Source organism: Candoia aspera, chromosome 11 (genome assembly GCF_035149785.1).
Source record: "Candoia aspera isolate rCanAsp1 chromosome 11, rCanAsp1.hap2, whole genome shotgun sequence".
In the NCBI taxonomy this organism is placed as follows: domain Eukaryota; kingdom Metazoa; phylum Chordata; class Lepidosauria; order Squamata; family Boidae; genus Candoia; species Candoia aspera.
Window position 1 is genome coordinate 17,134,912 of NC_086163.1, and position 26,602 is coordinate 17,161,513.

General features: G+C 41.7%; 1 protein-coding gene across 1 annotated transcript in view; it reads right to left on the reverse strand.

The window, feature by feature from the left end:
* Positions 1–20,791: 20,791 nt before the first annotated feature.
* Positions 20,792–26,602, reverse strand: part of ITFG1 (integrin alpha FG-GAP repeat containing 1) — a 91,359-nt gene continuing 85,548 nt past the window's right edge. The window contains exons 17-18 of the mRNA XM_063312902.1: positions 26,065–26,182; positions 20,792–21,849 (exon numbers count right to left, since the gene is read on the reverse strand). Of these exons, the coding sequence (XP_063168972.1) occupies positions 21,790–21,849; positions 26,065–26,182 (178 nt within the window). The 3' untranslated portion in view covers positions 20,792–21,789. The remainder of the gene's footprint in view (positions 21,850–26,064; positions 26,183–26,602) is intronic.

Genomic DNA, 26,602 nt, shown 5'->3' on the forward strand with positions numbered 1-26,602 from the left:
GCGGGAATTAAGACAGAGGTAACGGCATTCCGTGAGTCATGCCGGCCACATGACCACGGACGGGTCCTTAGGGACAACGCCGGCTCCAAGGCTTAGAAACGGAGATGAGCACCACCCCCTAGAGTCGGACACGACTGGACTTTACGTCAAGGGAAACCTTTTTATGCTATCACAAAGCCCAGCTTCTTTATCTCTGGAGGTGACCACTTACAGTCAATATCTGGGTTCCATGTAACCCTATTTCTAGTTTACATCATTTCTGAGTATTTTATTTCAGAATTAATTCCCCCCGTATTTACATTTTCAACATCCTTTTAAATTATAACTGGCCAAATTAAAAATGAGAATTTAAACTCTCCAGTAGGGAAGAGAAGGGACTGGACAATTGTTTGTGTTCTGCCTAAAAATACACAAGCCTAGAGCTTCATGCAGCCCACAGTTGAATTTCATGTCATCCTTGTCCTAATTTCAGTAGTTGTCTATAAGCAGTTAATTCAGATATCTGGCAAAAGCAGTTTATTGCAGCCTGCTGCCCTGGGATGGAAACAGAGAAGATGGTCAGAAAGCTAAAGACAGGGAAATTTGGGTGGGCACACCTACCTTTAACCCAACATTCACATTTTCTTTTTCTTTCTTTCTTTCTTTCTCTTTCTTTCTTTCTTTCTTTCTTTCCTTTCTTTCTTTTTCTTTCTTTCTTTCTTTCTTTTCATTCATTCATTCATTCATTCATTCATTCATAATACCCACCCAACATTCCCATTTGCTGTCCCAGCCCTGAAATTACACCCAAGATAATATGGCATTCCCTTGGATGGGAAATGTTTTCCCTACACCTGCTTTAAGGGGCAGAAGCCTAAAACACAAGGATACCTATACCCTTGTGTACAAACATCGTATGATATATTAAAATGTCAACTTTACTTACATGAAAGCCTTCTAAGAATTACTCAACATGCCTTTTTCCCCCCAAGACTGCTGCTTTTTCAGACAGCCATTAATGTACAACGCTTGTTTTGTGAAAAATTAATTAGCCTTTGATGTCTACATATGAAAATCTGTTGAATTAAGAAATCTTGCTCTTAAGTCTGTATAGCTGTGGTTCACAGAATTAGCCCCTGTACAGATGAGGAAGCTGAGGATGAATACTGGGGCCCCACCATTCTGCCTTGTTGTGCCTATTTTCCATTATGAGCTGGTGAAGCAAGAGAAAATCACAGCAAATGTGCTTATCTCATCCTTCATGAAGCATGATTTGGGCAAACATTTGAAATATTCTATGTTTCAATCCAGGAGACTTTATAGATTTATCAGCTGACTGTTCTGTACAGTTCCAAACGATCAAAGGAAACTACTTTCAATCAATCAATCTTTAATACGGTCACAGACCAGAATTAACTACTTTCAATAATGGCTTATTTTGATTTTTTAGCTTTCAGAGCATAAATGTGGTTACAAACTTTTCCTCATACCATACCTTGTGTTTTTTGAGCCACAGCAATGCCTTCCACTACCAGTATAGTTATCAAGAACACTGGAGAGAAAACAACAGAAGACATGTATAAATAAAACAAAAGGGGCATGTCATATACAGCTACTATGCTGCTTGACTCTAAAGGAATCACAAAATCAATACTGAACATTTTATGTCCACTGTCCCCAATAATATCAGCAGCCTTTATCTAGAACAAGACAAAAATCAACTTAACACATTTCCAAAATATCCAGGGCCTGACACCTTTCAAATAAGAGGGCATTTACAGAATAAAGGTACCTCTTACTGCAACTTCATTTTTATCTTAATCTTTTTAAAAACTGTTCTTACAGTTATTCTGGACCCTGGTGCAAAATATGCCAGTTACTTTCTGAGGTGATACAGCAGGATACAGCAAACAGTAGAATGGAGAATATCACATTTTTAATGCTCAGCTACATATTTTCTATTACGTGAATGCCTATTATAGCACAGAACACACTGGGTTTGAAAGTCTCATGTGCTGGATTTTTAAATGCAGATGTGATTTTTTTTTTAATATTCTCTCCAGCTTGAAGTGACCTGTCCAGTATACCACCTCTGGATTCTAGCATCTCATTTTGCTGCATGAGTTGTTCAAGACATAAACTCTATACATTACCAAGTATAGGACAGAGATAATATATCTAGGACAGCTTAAGAGCTAATTCTTTTAATAAAAAATGTGGGAACCATGCTTATATTCTGGATTCATATGACGTGTTGCTCCATTTCAAGCCACTCGTTTGTAAGAGAATTGCCTTATCTTACAGTCAACTGTTTTCTTCTGCAAGTTCTTCTAGCAAACTTACATTATCTTTCAAACATGGTTAATATTCCATTAAAGATCACACACACACACACACTTAGGTCACTGTTTTCATTAACACTGATCTACAGCAGAATGTAACTTCCCAACAGACGGCACTGCAGCTGCTACAGATGGCTAACTGCTTTTCATCACTACTGACCTACTCTAGATATAGAACAGACATCATAAAGGAGAAAATCCTATTTTCTATTATGTGTCTCCAGGGTATTGCTGCACTATTAATTAGTTACCACCAAGTAAAAAGAACTATGTTTTAAATCAGTCCCTTGGTTTCTACATCTTGCTGTTACAAGGCTAGCCTTTTCCTTCCAGAAGCTACATAATGCTAACCAGTGACAAAGTGATGTAGCAAGACAGCATTTAATGAAGTAAAGAGCTAAGTTGTTGCTGACCAAACTATCTTGTCATGGAAAAGTTCTAATACTGGGCCATGGAGAGTCCACTGGATATTGACAGTTCAGGTGTAAGCATGGAAGGAAGAGGAGGAGGAGGAGGCGGCAGAAGAATTACATGAATTTAAATTAAGAATTTTTTAACATCTCCATCTTGGATTTTATATTTATATTTTTATTTAAGAATACGGTTTTTATTGTATTTTAACCTGTACTTATCTTAGTTTTATTGTAAATCGCCCACAGTCACTCTTTCAGTGAGATGGGCGGTGATGAAATTGATAGATAGATGGATAAAAGACTTATATTATTATCATCATCATCGTATTTGAATTATGTGAATTACTCCACAGAGCTTTGTATAAGGATCTGATGTAGCTCAAGAACACATTATTGCAATGAACAAAAATTATTCCTCCAAAATATTTCTTGTCTGAATGCCTTTGTATGAGAGTGCTGAAGGTATTGAAACACACAACATAATGGGGATCAGTGCCCCTGATTCCTAGTTTAATCATCTACTTTCATCTCAGTAAAGTCAAAGGTTGGTTTCAAACTACACGACCCGTTTAGAAGCTCCAAGCCCTTTATGAATCGTAAATGGCCCAACTGAAGAAAAAGAAAAGCACACCCTGTGGCAACTCCACAGACATCGCAAACAGGTTTGGAACTGGTTTGATTACGATTCACTGTTCACTCTGCAAAGGTCTATGAAGAATGAAGCCCTGTGGGAAGCAGATTAGACTGAGTTATGGGAAAAGCAGCTTTTTGACTGGTGTGAGAAGGAAAATCCTCAGGCCACGTAATTCCTATGCAAATATGGGACGGAGAACTCCACCAAAACGGGACAGAATCGTATCTCGGTATCATTTCTTCCATAATATACAGCACACATAGATGTCAGGTCAAGCTTGATTGATAATGCAGATATAATTTAGCCCAGATGTTTAAGAAAAAAATGAACGAGAAGCAGCACCCCAGAATCTCAAAAAGCAAACGCAGATGCTTTCATCAATGGCATAATTTAACATCCCACGCAACCAATCACTTCCAACTGACAAGTCTATCTAGTGTGGCCTCCTCTTTATTGTACACTTATTTCAAGAGGGGAGGGGAAAAAAGGAAACTGAATGGATGCCAATGTCTGCGTCTGCAGACCCAGCTTTTTGGTGTTCTGAATTAAGGAGCAATCCACAAAAGGCACCAAAGCAAGGCTAGATTTTTCAGTACCACTATCTAGCAATTTTACTTATGCTGCTGCCGCTACAGAATCAGCCCTCCTAAGAATGTATAAAACCTGATTGGTTTTCCCTAAAGCTCACGCTGATTCTATAAATAGTTTGGCACTGTGTATATGTGTAGACGAGAAGCATACAAGAACGGCGTGGCTAAGTAGCAGATAAGCAGGCAATTACAGCAGGTAAAGATGCTAGACTTTTTTTTTCCTAAACCAATCCTCATCCCATTCACTTTTTGTTAAGGCTCTGAATGCCTGTTTTTCTACCTCACGCTCTCCTTTCATTACTCAAACGCTCCCACATCTCGCTTTACCAGAACCCCTTTCCTTTTATTCCTTCTCTGCAATTCTAGTAGGTCATAGCTGGAAAAAACGATGCCCGCTTCTAGAAACGCTGAAAGCACCCCAGATCCTCCCATTTGCAGGAACCATTGCAGAAAGGAAAGACAAGCTTCAGACGCAAATTTCAATGTGGCTTTTCTACTGCAGGTCATGAAAAAAAAGAATAAGAGCCTACTTGACGGGTAGTACAAAACTCTAAAAATCTTGTCTATCTCAGTCTCAAGTCAGTCACATCTTGCCAGACAGGTACAGACTATTTAATGTGGAGTATGAAGCAAAAACCAACTGGCTAGGTCAGCCTTTCTTAACATTTTGACCCTGGAGGAACCCTTGAAATATTTTTCAGGCCTGGGGGAACCCCTGCATATTCAGGCTCAAAGATAGGCCAGACATTACAAAATTATTATATTCATTTCATGGGTAGGTCTGTAGATACACATTAACAGTGTTCTTAAACTGAAAATAAAGAATGAAACTTGCCTCTTTAATGTGAAGTTGCCCGAATTTGCAATGATTTTTTAAATAAATTGTGATCTCCCAGGGAACCGCTAGTGACCTCTGGCGGAATCCTAGGGTGCCACGGAACCCTGATTGAGAAAGGCTGAGCTAGATTATCTCAGGTTTGGAATACATGCAATTCCCACTTCACTACTATCACCAGCAGAACTATGTTGCAAGGAGGAAAAAAGTGAACTAGGATTCCTGAAAAATTGACATGCTATAAGGAAGTCACAAATACTAAATTTTATTTCAAAAAATGCCAGTTTATCACCCAGAACATTATTACTATTACTATGGTTATTATTATTGTTATTATTCACCACACAAGCAAGGTCCTGCCGATCTTTAAAAAAAAATAGGTTATAGTAAAAACCAAAACAAAACATGGAGGGGATCCAAAGATTCTCAGTGGCTCTTCTCATGATAATGGAAGTCAAAGTATGGGTATGCGTAAGAGTGTATTTGCTACATAAATTCTAGAAATAATTTAAGACCACAGGTACAACTACTGTTCAGCAGACATGATAACCACTTCAGTGAGTTATTCCATAAGCCATAGTTAAAACAAACCCTGGATTAATGCAGCAAATACACCCCATCAGGGTGTCAAGTTTTTGGAATATTGTTGCTATAAATTATCCAAATTCCATTCCATTACTTCAAGGTTGGTTCAAGGCTTCATCTGGCCATCTGTTCTTCTTCATAAGTATGTTCTCTTGCTTGACAATAGGGCTGTACAGTGATCTGGATTCAGAGGGGAAAAGCTGATTCAGAGGGTGCATGAGCACACCCGTTGTATCTGTCAACAACTCTAAAAAGCCTTCGTTTCCCTTTTCTTTGTGCTGCACAATTCCAGGGAAAGACGCATTTGATTTCAGGAGGTATGGTCAGTTCCACACGTGTCTTTGCACAATTCAAATCACCTTTTCCTCTTCAAAACTGGATCAGAGCACAGTCCTATTTGAAAGCACTGGAACTACGACAGCTGTGAGGATGTGCCTATATTATCTTCTGCAGCTTCTATTCCTAGTCCAATAAACATAATATGGCAATTAGGATAGGGGCAAAGTCATCCTGTCACCCATGAAAGTGTTGCTTGAGAGAGACAAGAAGAGAAATCTGAGTTATGTAGTAGTACAACTAATTTAATTGGATTCAATAAAACTGGCAATAAGTGGAAGTGCTTGAAAAATATGTTCTATCGTCTGTCTGTCTATCTACCATCTATCTAATCTATCTATCCAGCTTATTGCAAGATCTATTTACTCTCTAAGTGGTTAGGAAAAAAATTAAACCTAATTCCCACTGCAAGAACTAAATGCTTAATTTTCACTTTAGGTTAGTGGTAAGCCTTGGGTGGCCACCCAGATGTTGACAAATTACAATATAGGCCAGCACAGCCAGTAAGAAAAGTTCCTGTGAGTTGTACTTCAGCGATATCTGAAAGACTATCTGCTGCCCAGCTGTTTTAAACATGCCTCTTTAAAATCTGATTCTGTACTAGATTATGTAGAATTACATTAAACTAGTATTTTTGATAACGAGGCTCATCTCTGAATTTCTGATGTTAAATGCTGTAAATCCAGAATAAAACCTCTTTCTCATCTACAGTATAATTGAACTGAAGGCCAAATTAGGGATTGTACCAGCGTATTACCATTCTGTTGCCGATCAGTGTCCACACCTGTGCTGACTTAGGTAGCCTTTCATTTGGTGCTAAGGACTATAAGGATGGATACTGAGACCATTGGAAGCAATGCAGTTCAGACCTTTACAGCTGGCATGACGAGGAGGCTATCTCAATGTGACATTAGTCCAATGAATATGGTACATCACACTTTGGACATGGATTTCCTGAGTGGGCACATAAATATGTGGGAAAGACCTTGGGAGACTGGGCCAAGAAATGCTGCCTAGGGAATGATCAGATAAGAGACAGCATAGCCTGCAGCTAGATAGCAGGTGGGGCAAGAGGCTCAGAAGGGACCCTCCCTAGTTTTTTGGACTGTAAAGGCGAAGGGGGAAAGATGTACTTCCAGACCTGCAAGATTCTGTTAATATGGTCTTACAATAAAGTAGAATTAGCTCATCTGGTCATGTTTCCTCTCTGGTCTACCTAGTAAGGCTGACATCAATCTTGCAAGTCTGAAAGTACCATTTCTGCTGCCTCCTTTACAGCCCGAGAAACTAGGGAGAGTTCCTTCTGACCCTCTTGCCCCACCCACTATCCAGCTGCAAGCTATGCTGTCTCTTATCTGATCATTCCCTAGGCAGTGTTCTCTCCAGTCTCCCAAGGTCTTTTCCACATACCATTACAGATAGTGAACGGCAAATGTGGGATTTAAGCACTCCCTTGTCACAGTCAAAAGAGGTTTTGACTTTCAGTGGCCTTCCCCCTCTGCAAGGGTGGGAACACCTATTAAAATGGCACCTGGAGGCTAATGGATCCTGATCTGGAGTGCTCTCCACCTGTACAAAGTGCTCAACTGGGTGGCTGCTGATCAACTCTAAGCATTTTGATGCAAGTAACTGTCTAGAACTATTTCAGTCTGCTTCTAGGTCTAATTTTGCAACAGAAACTGCTTTAATCACTTTGTGGGGTGTTCTATACTATAAAAGACAGGGGACTGGAAATCTATTGGTTATTTTGGAGCCTTCCCATATACCAGCTATGACTCTTTCTGGGTAAAGACTGTCCAGTTATGGTTTAAACCCTTCCCAGTTGAATTATTGCAATAGGTTTTATGATCCATTGACAAGACTTTGAAATGGTTTGGAAACCTCAAACAGAGCAGCTAAACTCCTGACTGGATCTGGCCAATGGGATCACATTTATGGCATCTGTATTGGCTATAAGTACATTTCTGGTACAGTAGTACACAAAGCCCGACGTGGCTTGAAATGAGGATACTTGAAGGAGCATCTTCCCCCATATTTTCCTGCCCAGAGACTAAATCTTCATCAGAGGCCTTTCTCCAGATTCTCCCATATAACAGGGTAAAGGGATGGATAGAAAAGGGTGGTTTCAGTAGTGGTTGCCCATTTGTTGAACATCCTTCCTAGAAAAGGTGTTTGCATTATGGACCTTTCAACAATAGGCAAAGATCTTGATATTTTTGTGTTTTCAGGAACAGTGGTTTGAGTGAGCTCTCACTTTTACTGCATTAATGTCAAATTTAATTGAACTTTTAACATGCAAGTACACAGCCAGAGGACCATTGGCGACACAGTAGATGTTTTTAAAACGTAAAAAAATCTGCATAATGCTTAGAAAAATTGTAGGTGCACTTTCAGTGTTAAACAACATTTCTATTACCAAAGTATTTGTGTTTCCAATTTTCCCAAGATTGCAGACCATCAGAGAAAACGCTGTCGCATGTCAGCAAAATGCTATCTTTGTATGTGGATTAGAACCTGGATGGCCAACTTGTACTTGACACAAATTAACCAGAAAATATTGCAATAAGGGAATTGGAGGGATACAATAGGTCTTAAAAGTGCTGTTACTTTATTCATTTTTATATATTTGACCAAGCACTATATCTTTAATATATTTGACCAAGAACATTTCTTACCCTTTGAATAGATCTTATATTTTTACATTAATTTTAGATACCCACTTGTTCAGAAGAGCATTTACCCCTCTTATCATCATGAATACTTTTGGCTCTACAAAACCTGAGTCCCTAATTTTGGCATCGTTCTGAAGTTTAAAAATGAGTATGTTTTTGGGGGAAGTCACTATCTCAGCACAAATGACTTCTAGTTAAAGAGTTGCTATGCCCGAAGATACTGAGTGTGGTTTCATCTATCTGTAGTGCAGCATCTTTCATATGCCTATTTCTTGCTTAGTATCACTGTAGGAAAGTCTGGGAATATAGTAAAATTTGATATACTAGGGGGAAAACGTTAAGCTGCTCATTAAGTGAAAATTGGCTAATAAGGTAATAACATTTTTATGGGAATGAGAAACTGTAATGTTAAGCAAAGCCCTCAATGAGTAATCATAGTTTAATGAGGTTTTGAAGTTGGATCTCTTATTCATCCATCTACCATATATTGTAAATAGTATCCTTTAAGACATTAACTTTAATACTAATTAAACTAAGTCTCTGTGATCAAATTAGGTTGAACTCTAAACTACAGGCATACACTGTGTTGTGCCCAGTTCTATCAATTCTTTAAAATCATAACCCAACTTACATAATACACAATAAACTGCTATCCTGGAAAATTAAAAATGAAGTTAAAAACTGATGGCACGGCACCCTTGACTTTTCTAGTAAGTGCGTAAAAAGGATTTCAAAGATTTACAACTTCCAGAAAGATTGATATTTATTTCAGGTTCTTTTTACAACTGCATAGGCATCTCCATTTTAGTTCACAGAATTTCACAGTGTTAACTTTGGATAAGATGTTATTAGAAAAGATAAATGAAGCATATGGTCATAGGTCATTTGTGGAAATGAAGTAAAATCATTTTAAGCTTAAGTTTGGTGAATGAAAATATACTTCGCATTTATGTTTTTAGAAAAGATGACCAAAGGTAACTTTTAAAATAATCATGCCTACTTTACTCCCAGGCAAAACTAGAGAAAGAGGCTATGCAAGGCAGGTGTGCAAAACATTTTGAGGGTTCTCAACTTTTCAAGCTTGGAATTTTCCCATTTGCTTTGACCTCAAGACAGACCATTTGAAGCTCATCAGAATGGTCAGAACAGATTATTTCAACCTCATTCTAAGGCTACGTCACTCCTAAGCCTCTTGTTTCTAGGGTTAATTAAAGCTGATACAAATGTGAAATTTCTCTGAGTTATAGTGGCTTGCTCAGCCATCATTCCTGGTTAAATGTTTGAGAAGCATTGTTATCTTCTTAGCAAATTGTTTTCATCAGACAGTATGTTAGCTTAAGTATTAGAAGTAACTAATTTAGCTAAAATGAAGTAACAACCTGAAGAGTGACATATATGCCTGTAGCTCACTTACATCTTCCAAAGCAGTCAATCCTAAACATGCCACGATAATAATGGCCTACAGATCTGCTATGGTCTTCTTAAATTTCAGTTGGTTGTTTGTGTTTACAGTGCTATTGTGTTTATGTTTAACATTTTTGTTATTATGGTTCTGGAATTTAAAAATTCATATATGCTTATTTAAAAATAAGTTTTGAAAACATAACATTAAGTCAACAGACATGTCAACACATTCTCCACATTTCTGGAAAGGAAACCATCAGCTTAAAGTTATCAAAATGCTGCAACTTCCTTAAATATTTGTTATTCATACTTGATAAGTGATATTACTAAATCTAAATAATAATTAGGCTCATCATATCTACCTCTACGATATGATATCCTTACTTAGCTTGATTCACAAATTTTTAAGACAACTTTGCTTAAATACCATAAGAGGTCAGCCTAACTCAAAATATAAGCTAAATTCTGTCAGCAGCAATTTGTCTGCATCTTAAATTAAGAAACCAATATTTCAAACCCCGTTTCTTAATTCACCATTTGACAAAATAATGTCAGAACTTCCGATTTCTATGTTATGTCCAAAGTTACAGCTAATTAAAATTTATAGGGACCACAAATCATCTGGAATGCCCAATTTTCCATGTATGCATATTTTTTCTCTCTGCACTTCTGATGTGGCAGTATATAATTATAAATATTCTTATTCTTATTTTATATCTATTTATTAATGGTATTTATATTTTTATATATTGTATTTGTATTGTATATTTACTGTTTTAATTGATTAACTTTGTTGTAAACCACCCAGAGTCCCTCTGGTGGGAGGAGATGGGCGGTGATTGATAAATAAATAAATAAATAAATAAATAAATAAATGACAATATTATTACATATAGTGACAAAGTTTCAGATAAATAAGCTTTCAAAATAATTTGAGATCTAGAATGAAATAACAGATAAACAGGAAGAATAAGAGAAGGAACATCTGGGAATCCAGCACAATTCACTGCTTTGCAGTTTTTGTTTTTAGGAAAGTAAGTTGCTTTTGTTGACAAAAGGTGATAAATGACTGGAAAACTGTGCCCTCTGAAGGCACAACTATTAGGAGCAAATGTGAACACTAGTGATTTCTTCTGTAAATACAAGAAAAGAAACAGGGAACCTTGGATTCTCACAAGCTTTTTAAAATTATTATTCCCAGTGCACTCTTCTTCCCTGTCTAATATTTTTCACTGTGATGCTATACTATTCTAAAATAAAGGCATCCCCTAAAATCCACTGAGCTGCCAATCTGAAAAAGAACAAGACCATTCTTACAGCAGGAGGTGCCCAGAAAGAAGCTTCAGGGCTATTTGAATTACATTTGATGGTAGCAAAATTTTGCACTGAAAACAGAGAGGTTCAGAATTTTCCTAGGGGCTAGCTTTAAATCACTATCCAGACACTGCGGAGGAGGGACCATGGACGTTGGCTTTGTAGCCAGACCGAAAAAAGATACTCAGGTGGGTATAACAGTAATCAGTTACATATATTCTGAAATAGCCACCCCCTAGATATTAACTGCAAAACAAATAATGACTGTACATCAAGACCAGGTTTGGAAAAAGCAGGGGATGTGCCAACGTCAGCTGGCTACAATAGGACTTTTGAGAGAGCTGCATGATATAGTTACAGATCTGATGTGATTAAAAGGAACTGTGGGGTGTTTGCTACATTGTATCTGGAATATCATGACTGCATCTCATTTATTCTGATGTATAATACTATCTACCTTCTCCCTGTAGAATAAATGCCACTCTACTCAGCCCAACTTACTTCTGAGTAGACATGGACACTCCTGACTGACAGCCTGGCTGAACAGGCACTTGGAGCACCAGGGACATTTCGTGTGACAGGCTAGGACCGTGTGCCAGGAAGCACTGACCCCCCTCTCATTAGGAGATCCAGGCCATTAAACCCTCACAAGGAGCAGGTGACACAAATCTGAGCTAATTTGCATCTCTGGCAGGAAGGCAAAGGAGGAGAGCATCTTCGATGTGTCACCAAAACATACCAGCAGTTCCAAGTTTAGAGGGCAGCGCGGTACAGCCACTCTTTCTCACCTCCACAAAGTCCCAAGGAGGCACCAACTGTGGAAACTGAAGTCCGTTGGGAGTGCAGTGTGATCTGCTTCTCACATGTGTGGGAGGGACAGGGAAAGAAGTGTGCATGCCTCTGCCTCTGTGTGTGTGCACGCAGGGGTGTGTGTGTGTGGGGGGGGGAGGAAACCACACACCAATCAGGAAATCCCAGATTCTTTCTTGCACCACAAAGCCAGCCTGCTTTCCCGCTTTCACCAAGAGCTTGAAGAATCGCAGGGAAATTAGGATTCCCCCCTCTGTAGGAAGAATGTTGCCAAATGGCTGGATGGATCCTGCCAGATTCAAATCTTTTCTCTCCCCCTGCCAAGTAGCCCAGAGCTAACAAGCCTGGCACAGGGTTTAGGGATCAGAGTTTTGATCTGGCAGGAGGTGAGAACTTCAGCTTCCCTTGTGCATTATTCGGAGAAAAACAGCTGGTTTGGTATGCTGGTGAAGATGCTGGGCTAGAAACAGGAGACCTGAACTCCAGTCCCTCCTTAGGCTTTGGGCCAGTCCCTCTCTCCCACCCCAGCCCACCTCACAGGGCTGTTGCTGTGGGGAAAATAGGAGATGGGAGCCTTAGGGATGGGCACTGCCTCAGGCTGACAAAAAATAAAAGCAGGATAAGCCAAATAAATAAATGGGGGCAGGGGAGAGGAAGGAGAAAACGACTCTGCCTTTTCAAACCTCTGCTTGCCCAAACTAAGAACCCACCAACCTGGAAGAGGAGTCCACTGGAGTGGGAGGCTGCGTTAAATCGAATTAATTACTTAATGATAGGGGAATAACCACCCTACCTATTACATTCTCCTCTCCGCAGAGCAGTTTGGGGGTGTCCCAGCCCCGAATGCCCACCGACCTCTGCCCCCACCCTCGTTACCGGACTCGCCCCACTCATCCCCAGGGCAGGAAACTGTCGGGTGGCCCCTCGCGGAAGCGGGGCCGCAGGCGCCCCTGGTCCCAATCCGGGGACGGCGCTCCCCTTCCGCCCGTCCAAGAGCAGCCTTCCTTCTCCCGCGGGGTCGGCGGGCAGCTCCCCTCACGTGCTGGACCCTCGACTGCGGGAGGGCAGTGAGACCCGAGCCCGGGCGATTCGAAGCCGGCCGACCTTCGGGGGCGTCTGCGGCGAGAGCGACGGAGCGACCGCGCGAAGCCCGACCGCGCTGCCCGAGCTGCACGACCAGGCGGCGGAAGGAACGGGGGCCAAAGGATAACCCGCCGCCTCGGGCAGCTCAACGGTGCCCGGCGAGCGGAGGGGACCCTAATCCGGATTCAACCCGGGATTTGCACAAAGGGCAGCCCTCTTCCCTGGCGCGCACAGCCAGTCACCCCGTCCTCTCCTTCCCCCGCCGGCCGCGGCCAATGCCCTTCCGCCCGCTGGGGATAATGGAGGCTGTAGTCCGCGGCGGCGGCGAAGGGCGCCTCTCCCCCTACCTTCCAACACTGAGTAGACCTTGTCCAGAGCCATCTTCCCCGTCGCCTTCCTCCGCGCGCTGGGGCCGCCGGGGCTGCAAGAGACCGTCTGGCGAAGCAAAGGGAAGGGAAGGGAAGGGAAGCCGCCGCCGCCGCCGCGCTTCAGCCGGGGGGGCTCATCCTCCTCCTCTTCCTCCCCCTCCTCCTCCTCCGCCTTGCCCCTCCGGCGACGGCTCCTCGCTCCCGCTGCCTCTGCCCGGCGCTCGAGCCCGGCGGCGGCCGCCCCTTCATGCCCGCGGAGCGGGAAACTCAGCCCCACGTCCGAGGCCGGCGGCCGGCCGCGGGAGAAAGGGGGGACAGGGAGCCTCGCGGAGCGCCCGCCCCATGCTTTCCTCGCGCGCCCGGACCGCAGCGCAGCGGCGCCCAGCCACGAAGCGCCCGACCCGCAGCCGGCGGAGGCACGACTGAGCGGGCGAGCGGGCAGACGGGCGAGGGGCGGCGGTGGCGGGAGGAAGGGAGGGAGCGCTTTCTACGCATGTGCCCCCGCCTGCCCGCCACGCGCGCGCCAGCCGGCCATCCCGCCCCCAGCCGGCTCCGCCGCGGAGCCTGATCCGCCTGCCCCGCGGAGAAGCCGGGAGGCGGCGCGGCGTGGCCGGGCGCCCCGCCCCAACCCCATCACGCCCCCCCCGGGCCCCTCCTTGGCTTTCGCGGGGGCGTCCTCCTGCTCCGGGTGCCCCGCTTGGCTGGGCTCCGAGGACCGGCGGCTCCACTGCCCGCCGCGGTTCCCCGTCCCACGACGGGTTTCCTGGCACCAAGCTGGGTCTGATACCCCGAACCACAAAGCAGCGGCTTCGGGGCAGCCTGTTGTGCAAATCCAAGCAGTGCGGTTAGTATAGGGTACAGCGTGTTGCGGGGATCCAGGATACTGGTTTGAGTAAACCATGGTTAAGTTGGCTACGGATAAGCCTGTGTGTAAACACGCCATCTCTAGGACTTCACTCACCCCTACCCACTCAAGCCAAGTTAAGTCCATTAAACAGGTCTCAATCAATTGGTTATCCCCGCCCTCACTACGACCCCCCCCCCCCAAATACGATTCCCTGAGTCAAAATCTGCCTCATGTGGGTGTATGGGCACCTCCAGAAATGTTTTACCATCATATTTATTCACCTACTTTTTAATCACCTTAGAAATAAAACGATTTTTTAAAAATTCCAGTGCAACTGAGCCCACCTTCTCAGGAATACCGTGGGTCAGACAACTTGCTCCCCCACTCTTTCCTTTTGCTTTTTAAAAAACACTTATTTTTAGCTTGTCTTATTCAAAACTCCTGGAGTGCAATTGGCAAAGGCAGCCTGTGAGTAAAAAGCTTGATCCGGCGGCGGCGTACCAAGTAATTCAAATGAAAGGAAAAGGAGAGAAGACGTCTGTGTGGGCATGCATGTGTGAACCTGGGAAGAGCTGGGTGTTGCTAGATGCTCCTAAAGTGGTGAATGGATGCGAGAAGGTAGAGGGTGATGGTGAGGGAAAAAATGAAGGGTGCAGGGAGAAATAAAAGGTAGGAATGGAAATGAAGAGTGAAAGAGAATAAAACATGGAGATGATGTAGGGAAAGACGGTGACATAAAGTACAGTAAATTTTTGGAACAAGACAGGAGTCATAGTCTGATCTTGGCTTCGGTTCTTTCGTCTATGGTCACATTTGAAGGCAGAGTGAATCTGTGCGTATGCAGAGTGCCTTTCCATCCACTGGAGTTGGGGACTGGAGGCTTGACTTCAGGGCGTGCTGAGTCTTGGCAAAGCCATTTGTAGTGTTCTCACAGTTTAACCCCGCTCTCCGCCTTCTCCTTTTACCCTCGCTGCAGCCTCGAGAGATATAAAAGGTTAAGCGGGGTGGTGTCTTCCGAGTTGCTTATTCCTCTATTCCGTTTAATCTGAGATACTTCCCACCCCCCCGCCGCCGCCGCCGCCCTTTCAGCTGGATCTCAGCACTTCAAGACTTTGGAGGATGGCTGGGAGAGATGGCTGGTTATCCTTCCTGTTTATTGGAAAGGATCTTCGTCTGTCTCCTGACCTGCATTTTCAGTGGATTACATTGCCTGGGCTGACTATCTGGGTTGCTGCCTTGTGAAGAAGCTGAATAGGCAGGTGGGGAGGGATCAGAAGTGAGTTTTTATTTTATTTTATTTTATTTATTCTGAACATGAGCAGAGCTAATGCAGCATGATTTTCTTTTTTCTTTTATGGAAGCCGAGGCTGGGCAGAGCAACCTGTAATAGTCCAGACCCCGTTTGGATCACCTTTCTAGGGGATTAAACCCAGCCAGTTCAGGTGACTACATCTTTGATTGCATTCAATGCCTTCCTTGCCTTTTGGAGCAGACGCAGCAAGACACCCCCTGCCCCCTGGCTGAATGGGCATACTTTCAATTCAATTTTATTGTGATTTTGTTCCTTGTGCAGGGTGAGTGGCTGGGGAACTGCTGTAAATCTGCAGCAGCAGGTATTTTAGCAAATTTAGGAAGCACCTGTAAAGAGCAGGCAGACTGGGGTGGGTGTTTGATGCCATGCCGGGCATTGCTTAATTTTTCATGCCAGCAGTCAAGGAGAAGATCTGACCATGAATCTGCCAGACCTTTTTTTTAATCTCAGATATGGAGGCATTAGTTTAGGGCAGTGTCTCTCAACCTTGGCAACTTTAAGATATGTGGACTTCAACTCTGCAAACTGGCTGTGGAATTCTGGGAGTTGAAGTCCACATATCTTAAAAGTTGCCAAGGTTGAGAAACACTGGTTTAGAGCATCACAACCCAACCTGGTTCCTTCCATATGGATTTCACTGCATTACCCCAGACCCTACAACTCCCTATTTTGATGGATTGTTGAAGCTGGAGTTCAACCCATTCGGAGGTACCCAACTGGGGAAGAATGTACTAGGGAAGGCTCAGTTCAAGACAAAGGTTTAATTCTGATGCTAAATTACTGGCCGTAGGGCAATTTTTCTTTGACAAAATATGAAGGCTTTAGTAAGTGATGGTATATTTCCTCTGAGAGAACATAGTAAAGAGAACGTAGTAAAGTCTGAATTGCCTATGTTCCCTTTTCACCTGTTTCTCTTCTACTTCTAGCAAAGTGAGAAATCATCTCTATCAGCCTTTCTACCAGGTTATTTTCTCCCTGGGAAAAGCCACAGCCTTTTCTCACCAGTTTTTTTAGATCTTACCCTGTGCCACTTTTAAAGATTCCAAGTTTTACCCCCTCTTCCCTCCTTGTGCTGTTCTTTATGACACTCACTGCCAGATCATGTTAGGTACAGGTATATAGTTAAGTCTTCTTTGGATTTTCCATAAAGCTTGTGATCCCCCCTCTGTTGATCATCCCTGTGTAGAAACATTTTGATTCTTTGGAAATCAATCACATCGTTGTCTAATTCAGAATTCACTATAAAGTTGACGCTTGCAACTGTATATTGCAAGGGGGGAGATGGACGGTGATAAAAATTTGATAAATAAATAAGAAAAACACTGCAACCAAGCTCCCCTTCTTTCCCACTGTTAAACTGAGCCACAAACATTTTTTCCCCATTATCTTGATTTTAACAGAGTTTTACAGCAGTATTGTTATTGTAAGTTCACCCCATAATAAAGGGGGTGCCATTAAAAAGAAAAGCCTTCTGAAGCTATGGACAGGCTTTCAAAATAGTGAATTTATAGGAAGTAATATATGTACCACTGTAACTGCTGCAATTAATAATTTGATACTTAAGTTATTTGGAAATAATATGTATTCTCAACAGCATATATACTGTACAATATTAGTGTGCAGCTGGGCCTTGCTCCATTTTGACCTGCCTGCATTCCAGTACTTAAGGCAACAACATGTAACTGAATTCAAAGAGTTAATAAATCTAATAAATTGCTTTTTAATCTATTTAATGGCCATACTTATGTACTGGAGCTTAAAATAATTCCATCTCCTTTTTGTATTGAAAGATAACTGAAACATCAAATAGATGCTGCCTTTCATAATCTGCTAAGTATTTTAAGATAGGCAAGGTGTGCAGGCTTTCATTTCACACAGAATTATTATTATTTACTGGAATCCGAGCAAAAGAATAGGGGAATGTGTTGGAATCAGGAAAAACAGGAGACATTGAGTTGTTTTAGTGCGGCGCAGCAGATGGCACCAGTTAATTTAAAAGCCCCCTCTGTAACAGGGTAGGGGCACTGAAGAGGTACATCAGTTATAAAAGTCAACAGTACTCTGCATTTTTCGTAGTATGATTTTTTGAATGCTTCTTTGGAAATCCTGTGTTTGCTTTTCAAACATTAGAACTTGCTGTTTTGCAAAACTGTTATTCAACTTATGAGAAGATTCATAAGCAGTCTGCACATTTTATACATCTGTAGCTAATAGCGCAATACAGCCCTGTTTTAGTTCCATATAGCTGCTCTGCGGTGTGCATGGGCACAAACATAACAACTCTTTAAAGCAGTGACTGCCCTCTGGAACTGTTGCGCAAGCGGGGAAAAAGATACAGCTGTTTTGAAGAGTTGCAGATAGGTATTACTATTGCACGTTTGAAGCGCCTTTTGGGAACCTTATCCAAAGTATTGTACACCCCTAAAAACTAATCAGAATAGTAGTGGTTAATATGTGAAGCTTAAATATATGAAATAGACAAAGCAGAATCACCACCAAATTCATCAAAGATGGAATTCCAGTATTTAAAAGCAGCTGACATCAATACAACTCAGTGAATTCTGTTTGTTTGAAATACAATTCATTCTGGCCAAGACACACTAAGATTTGATTTTATTAGTTTTACAGCTAGAAGAGACATACTAAGACCAGACCCTCTTTCAGTTCATTGCATGCAGTGTAGTACTGCAGAGAGATTATTACTACCAGTTTTCCATAAAACTAATTTACACTGAAAATATTATAACCAAATTTCAGAACGTAATTGCAAAGTGTAGTTATAATTAGATTTTGCTTCATTTGGAGAAGGCCTTTAGTATGCAGTGGCCTCTTCCTCACTGTTTGCCTTCTAAAGGTACCTGAAACCATCTTAGCATCTAACAGTGTTCAGTCTGAAAGTTTCTAGCCAACCCCACATTCTGTTTTAAGGCAGTGAGTAGATTTCACATTATTTGAAGCCATAAGGTGGCTTGATTTTGACTTAGCATGTTGTTATGAACTTATCAATTTGTGGCTTATCCAACAAACTTTGCTTAAGCAAACTCCAGCTTACTATTATGTGTGAAGCCAGACTTTGATTAAAGCTTGCATGCGATTTTTGGTTGGCCTAATAAAAATATTGCTGTAGTAAAGATTTTGGACAAATAAGGCATGTTTGTTTCAGTAATGGGAACTCCTTCTTGATGTGTTTTCAGCGGTGAAGAAAAAGAATGGAGAGAGAAGGAAATAGACGGAGGGTCTCCAACTCAAACTGTCACAGGCGCCTATTACTTCATTAGCTCATGGGTCACCACACAGGAGCCTGTGATATATTAATACAAAAGTCTCTATTGAAGCAAATGAAGAGAGCATCACAGCACACCATTAAATATGCCCCCATGCTGCACAACACGTTTCCTTCAGAAATATGGAACACTCCTAACCTCCTTGCCTTTCACAAATTACTTAAAATCTGATGGCTGTTCCACCAAGCACTTGGGGGCAATGCTGCTTGGTAAGAGGTCTTGGGGCACTCACAGCACAGCGTTACCCAGTCAACCAGGGCCAGCTGATTCTTGGAGTCCTGCCAGATTGTGTTGAGATGAGGTGACAGGGCTGCCCCCACTAGGCCAAGCCTTGTCCTAGAAGATTTCCTGTGGTCATTGAGGTGGTTTTGCTAGCCCAGGGTTTCTCAACCAGGGTTCCGCAGAACCCTAGGTCACTAGGGGATTCCTGGGAGATCACGACTTATTTAAAAAAATCATTTCAAATTCAGGCAACTTCACATTAAAGAGGTAATTTTCATTCTTTATTTTTAGTTTAAGAACACTGTTAATGCATATCTACAGGCCTACACATGAAATGAATATAATTTTGTGACTTCTGGCCTATATTTGAGCCTGAATGTGCAGGGGTTTCCCAAGGTCTGAAAAATATTTCAAGGGTTCCTCCAGGTTGAGAAAGGCTGTGCTAGGCAGTGTTCTCAGTGCCTACAAATGTTGCTGTGTGGGCCACAGAAAATGTACTGGAGTCATGTGACCCATGAGCACTCAGTTTAAGACCTTGGAAATCATCACACCTTTGAGGTAGGGCAGGCCAGGAGACAGGCTCCACAATGGCTATTGAAACTCTATTGTTGCAGGATATAACAACAGAATCTTGAAAGCCTGCCAGAATTTCTCTGACCCTTCTTATTCCATACAGAATCAAGATGGGATAATCTTGAGTTTCTTTCTCACTCCCTACTCCCTCTCAGGGCTGGTTTACTTAGCACCTGTTGAATATCTTCTTCAAGGCCATCTCTGTACTATACAGAAATAGACCTATATGACATTAGTTCTACTACACTGAGAGAATATGGTAGTGTGATGACTGGAATACTCAACTTCCCATTAAATCCGACTCATAAGTATTAGAATTCTCTTTAATGGTGTGTAGCATTCAGTACAAAGAAAAAGTTGCAAATGAAAAATCCCGCACTTTTCCCCATCAAACATCTTCAGCAAATTCAAATTCCACCCCCCTTCCCATCTCAGGTATGCACCCCTCCCTCTCGTGCCAGTTAGTGTAAGAATCTGCAGCTGTCTTCAACGGCTCCTCACAAACGACCTTGGCACTGTATGATAGTCCAAACAAGATGATTACACACTCCAACGATGTTCCCCCTCCCATACCTTCAACTCGCAAGAGTGATACACAGGTTGACTGAAACATGCGAGTCCAGTCAAATGGTCTGAGGATGTTTAATCTGGGAGCATGACAGGTAAGGCATGAAGTGCCAGCTTCAGATGGCTAATATCCATGGTAAGTGAAATGGAAAGGGAATGTACTTCACTCCTCAACAAAACTTGGGAGAAAGGCTGTGACAGAGAGGTGGGTGTGAGAAAAGAATACTTTATTTGCTTCTCTTGCTGCTGCCTTATAAAATGCTCCAATTAAGGTTAAGTAATGTGAAAAGAGACATAATAATGGCGAGGCCACTGAGGAAAACATCCTTTGCATCTAGACGATTGCTGGTCCCATTCCTGACATCATTATTTAGAAAGAGAATGTCAGACAACTCTTAAGACCATGGGTATTGTCAGGCCAGATAATCAACTCCCTGGCTCACCAACTCAATATAAAACGGCTTCACATGTTCGTATGTCTCCCTCTTTCTCCATTTCAGCTTCTCCCTTTGATCCCTGTAACATTCACATTAAATCCAGGTGGCCATTCTTGCAACACAGACGTCATACTGAAAGGGAGCAGCATACAATTTTACCATTTGCAAATTACACCAGTTTGAGTTAACGTAATGGACATGGTTTATTAGGAATACGGGGCAAGAATGTCAAAATCATCAACCAAATGTAAGGAATAAAGCAGCAGTGGCATTACATAAAGAGTGCTTCCAATAGTCTGCTTAATAAAATAGCCACAGCCTAATTCTTATTTGGAAAAGGCTGGGATCCTTTTTGCTCACAGACATGGTTTGGTAGGCAACGTGAAGATTACATGAAAATCATAATATAGTCTAGTCCAGCCCTTAATTGTAGGTGAATGTGGAAAGAGACCTTCTTGGAGGAGTATCCTCTGATTGTTTCCCCAAGAACGTCATTTATTTTTATACATCAGATGTTTTCATGATTAAAATTTAGTGTAATTGCATGGTAACTATTAGTAAGGATATATCATACAGGTTATTTTAGGCTCTCATAATTTGAAATATAAACTGTATTATGCTTATTTGTTTCTGATTTGCGATCAGTCTTTATTTCATATTATTAAGGTGTTTTAATCTTCTGATATTAAGCTTTTCTTCTCACTTGATTGGATACAAAGATTAAGACAAACAATCCCAAGCATTTCAAGTAAAATGTCGTGGAGTACAAACAGAACAATCTAACAGTTTGCTAGAGGATTAAATTATAAACATGAAAGTCGTATTTTGGAAATAGATAATGATGACAGGACTTATCCAAGTGGCACTAAGGTTTTTTTGCTCACTAAAACGTCAATTTACATAGAACTGCCTTTTCATGAAACATTATAAGGAAAAAAAGTGAGAGTATGGAATGCATGCAGTATGATCTATTACTAGAGTGGAATTTGTTAAATAAAGATAACTGCAAATATATACAACCTGTCTCTGAAATGGGCGTGATGCTATTGCTTTACAAATAAATTAAAAAACAACATTTCAACATTTACAAATACCACAGCAAATGCTTTCTTCAGTCTGTATATGCTTCAGTACATTAATGTAGATCAAATATTAGCTCCTTCATCAAGATATAAAGGTATATCACATAGCATCAAAATGGAATCGGTGAGCTTCTTGTCTTTTCTCTCGATCATCTGCTTTCTGGAACAAGAACAAAATGATTATTTTAGGAAAAAATTATGCCTATGGTGGCTGCACCTAATGTTGATTATCAGAACTATAAAATCATAGAATGATTATCATAAAAGGTAATGCTGAAAAGCTTACTAAAACTCTTGATGAATAGTAGTTAATTAGATATCACCGTAAAGGATCTAGTCAGAAGTGGCCACCATAAAATCTAACCTCTGGCACAAAGCTTTGGTTGGGTCCATCAAGTATTTTTTTCTAGGACAATAAAGTAAAAAGGAACATATACTGGACAGCACATATATGCTGGATCTTCGGGGGGGGGGAGCTTTAAACGTTCCTGTTCCAGCCTTGTTTTAAACAGGGTATCTCTCATCTACTATTCATAATGCCCACTTTTGATCTAATTATGTATTTTGGAAGAATTATCATAAATGGAGCAATGCTATCAGCATCGTGAAAAACTCAGGGAAAATAATGCAGTTCCCCAAAAGACAGACTCACTTTTTATACACTTAATCCTGTTTCACAGATCACTAAGCATGACTTTATTATCAGTTGTACTCAAGTCCTGCTTGTTGACCTCCCATCTGGCTATTAGCTATGGAAGAGAATCCTGGAACAGATAAACCTTCAGTCTGATCCAGCCTGGCTTTGCCTTGTACACTTAGCCAAGAAATCTGACGCAGGAAGGAGTATGATGGCCATGCTTGAAGGTGGTGTGTGAGACATACTGTATATCCTCACCACCTCACTCTTAATCTGACAAGTTGTCCTTGCTCTCTGTGGATGAACCAGGACTTCAAATCGACTTCGCTGTTTTGGATCTTACTGTCAGGCCTTTATCTTTCAGGAAAAGTGTGGCTTTCAGAAGTTAATCACTCTCTGATTTCTTGGCAGTAATGTGTTCATGCCACAAAGGTTCTGACATGTCTTCAGTCTATAAAACACCCTATGACACATTCCCTTCTACCCATCCATTATGTTGGTGAATTCACCCTGCATAATATGCTGCATACTTTCCTGCCTTTCCTCTTTTCAATTCTTAATTCTAAACCCATTGTATTCTGTCTCACGAGTGACATTTTCAAAAGGTTATTCTGGAACTTTTCATCAATGCAGAAATCGTAACACCAGACACATTGCCCACATTTGTGCGTTGGGCTAGGCCGGGGTTTGCTAGATGGAATTGTAATGTGTGCATCTGATCCTGCTTAAGGTAACAAACCATGATTTATTTTTAAGCAATTCTCAGTGAAAAGCAACTATTTTTAGTTCATGAAACCTGGCTTCCTTTGTGAGTGATACTGTACATTGAAACCCAGAATAAACCAGAAGGAGATTTATTTTTCTTTGCTTTGGTGTCCCATATCCCAGCTACTTGTCAGATAATGGAACAGAAGGCCAAAGAGACTAGCAAACAAAGTCACTCCAATGGCTAATTAAGAGTTTCCCCCCACCCCCAGACTTTGCTAACATCCATGCAGGTTGGAAACATAACTTCAACAGTCAGCAGGAAAGCCTCTTTGTTATGCCAACATTCACTTTTTGAGTTGATACATTCCCTCAGTTTTATTGCTGTTTACACAACTGCCAGGCATCTGTCTTCAGGAGGAAACCCTGTAGAATGAGTGAGAGAGACTAGGAAGGATTCCAAAGTGGTAGATATTATGGATTGCTCAAGATGCAATACTTTACCACTGGGCAGAAGTCTCTCTACATACAGTGTGTAACGGTTGGAGTGCAATGGTAAAAGAGGTAAATAAACCTATTTGATATCCAGAGTGTGCTGGGGAGTAACTGGGAAATAGATGCCTTGGTGAAGACTTAGAACTACTGATGGCTAGCAAGATAGGGGTTTAGGGAACATCTCCCTCTGGGGTTCCCCAATATCTAGGAGCTAGGATTTACAGTATGTGCCCTTTGGGTTCTGGTAATTATGTAGGCTCTTAAGTGCTTTCATGGGGTACCACGAATGGTCTTGCAAGGAAAGCCTTGCTGTGAAAGTGCTGGGGAACTGGAAAAGAAATGGGGAGGGGGGAATCAACCAGAAATTTGTATCACAAGCCGTAGTTTATTTGCTTCTCTGCAGGAATGCTTCTGGCACGTTAAAGAAACTACACTTAAGCAATTCCCATTTAGTGTTAATTGTGAAGCACACAGATGCATTTCTCTGTTGCATCCCATCTCTTGTACCGCAGGGGGAAAAATGGTCCATCTTAACCTATACTTAATTTGAACAGTTTTTATAGAGAAAATTTTGTTTTTGGAACTTTACTTGGAAGAAGCAAAATAAAGCCTTCATCCTATATACAGTACCAGCTTTTCTTCCAGGAAATTTCATACTATTCCAGTTTCCACACTGTTCTTCAAAATATGCACTTCCTTGTGTGGTAAAGTGCACTCTATTATTTTCAGTTTCTTTAGAAAGCTCGGCAGCCAACTGGGGGAAGATAACTGTTCCTTTTAGAGCTTATGGGTACAAAAGCAAAAGTACAATGGTGCCAACATGGTTTGGCATGCAAAGTTGGGTGTTATCTCCAGGGCCTAATTTCATTATTGCCTTGTACATCCTGCCTGTTACTTGGTGTTAATGTTGTGCAAGGATCCATGGTTATAGCCCAGCTACTTTGCAAGTGCAAACAAAACCTTTGGAAACGCTTAACTAGGTTATTTTATTTCATAAATGCCAACAACAAGCAACAGCAAGCCTCAAAATGTAATAATTTCCGCAGGTATGATTATGGTTTGCCCAGCCAGCAACACTTACTGTCTACCCTGCTGTCGAACTGTTAGCTATGAATAGAGAGCCATGTGAGAAACGGGGACACACTTTTCTTTTGTTGCATGAAAGGAAGCTTTTTAAGTAACTTCTGGGGATCAATGTGTTTCAATACAGTAAAAAAGCAGCTTTGCTCATGGTTGGTAAAATATCTCAGTTTTGAAGCTTGTCAGTAAAGAAGCCAGCAAGGGTGCTTAATTCAGAGGGAAGAGACTGCTTTCGATTGCAGCCGAGCTGAACAAGAGAAAAGGTGGATTTAAATTTCATTCATTGTCCAAGCCACATTATCCTGGGAACCTTTCAAGAGAAGACACCCACGGGTGTAGGTCACCCAAACATTTCCAGCTTAACCATTTTACTCCTGCACTTTAACCTCCCAGGGACCTTGGAGAGCATATTGGGGGAGCAGAGGACTCTTGCTACTTCTAATCCTGACAATGGTCACCATTCCCACATATTCCCCCTTGGAAGGAAGGAAGGAAGGGAGGGAGGGAGGGAGGGAGGGAGGGAAGGGGGAAGGTATGCTGGAGGAAAATGCCGGGACTTAAAAAGAAATCCAAAAACTTTGGTTTGGAAAATGAGGATGTTTATTTATTTATATTTCAAATGTAGTCACCGCCCATCTCACTCAAAGGGTAACTCTTTGACTCTTCTCTTTAAGGTGAAAAGGTGTGTCTTAAGCCTTCTGAAGGCATAATACCTATTTCAGACCTTAAAAATCCTTGGAACCTCCAAAAATAAAAATCAAGCCAGTTTTTCACAGGGGGGGGGGGCAGCTGTTAAGGGATAAACCTAGGTTTAAGGAACCAGTGCTGTTCCTTGAAGCCCCCTTAGTATAAGTGGAAAATATCTGTTCTGTCCACACCAGTGACTTGACTTGACTTATAAAGGCTGATAAACGTGTGGTTTTGTTTTGGGGTTTAGCTTCCTGCCATGGGTGAGGCATGTTACTGCGTTTTGACTGCCATGGCTTACAAACGGGGATGCACAATCTAAGCCCCTGGGTCACCTCCCACCTTGGTCACCTCCCAACACTGTTACAGAAATGTGACAGAAAGGAGAAATGATTAAATACATGGTTGGAAAATAATCCCATCAACTATTTAAATTACCGATACATGTAAAGGGAACAAAAAGAAATATAGCTTCTGTCCTGGAGCAGCCATCCACTAATTTTTGGAATGTGTCTTCTAGCATTTCGGGCAAAGGCCAAGGGCATCCATTAGCCTGGAAAACCTTGTGCAGCCCTGGCTTAGCAAGTTACTTGAACTTTGCCTTTTGGGTCTACAGCTAAGCAAATTGTTGCTCTGTGCAATGGGTGAGCCCACCCAAAATTTAAATAGTAGCTTCTCTGTACTTTCAAGCCTAGGAGTGATACACGGCTGTTTCTAAATGTGGCATTAGCTCAACTAGTCATAAGGTAGGCAAATGTTGACAAAGCTTACCTTCTCTTGCCAGTGCAATATGCCAATTATTGCCAGGATGAAGACACAGACTCCAATTAGGGCAATTGCTGTTAGCAGTACGATGTTACTTGGGGTCAGGTACAGCTTAGCACTCCAGCTGGAGGAAAGAGAAGAACCCAGTCAGTGGTATGAGAAGATCTCCCACAGGGAAAGCCAAGAGAGAAAACAGATGCATGACTTCAAGCCTCCCTGATGTGGAACTTTAGAGGGTGCAAAGTCATGAGATACAACTTCTCTCTGTTCTCAGGCATGGCACATCTGTCATATCAGAGTAACATTTTGACTTGTATTTTGATGTGTTGACTCACTGCAAAGTTCATATGTGCAAACAGAATAAATGGAGAAAATGAAGAAATTGGGTGGCAGGAAGAAACAAGGAAACAAGCCAATTTTCTAAGAGTGCTATCATTAGAATGAATGAATGAATGAATGCACACACACACACACTCATATTCTAAATTTCTAACTAATTATGGGAAGGGATGCATATTGGGGAAATTAACAGGTTTCATGATAT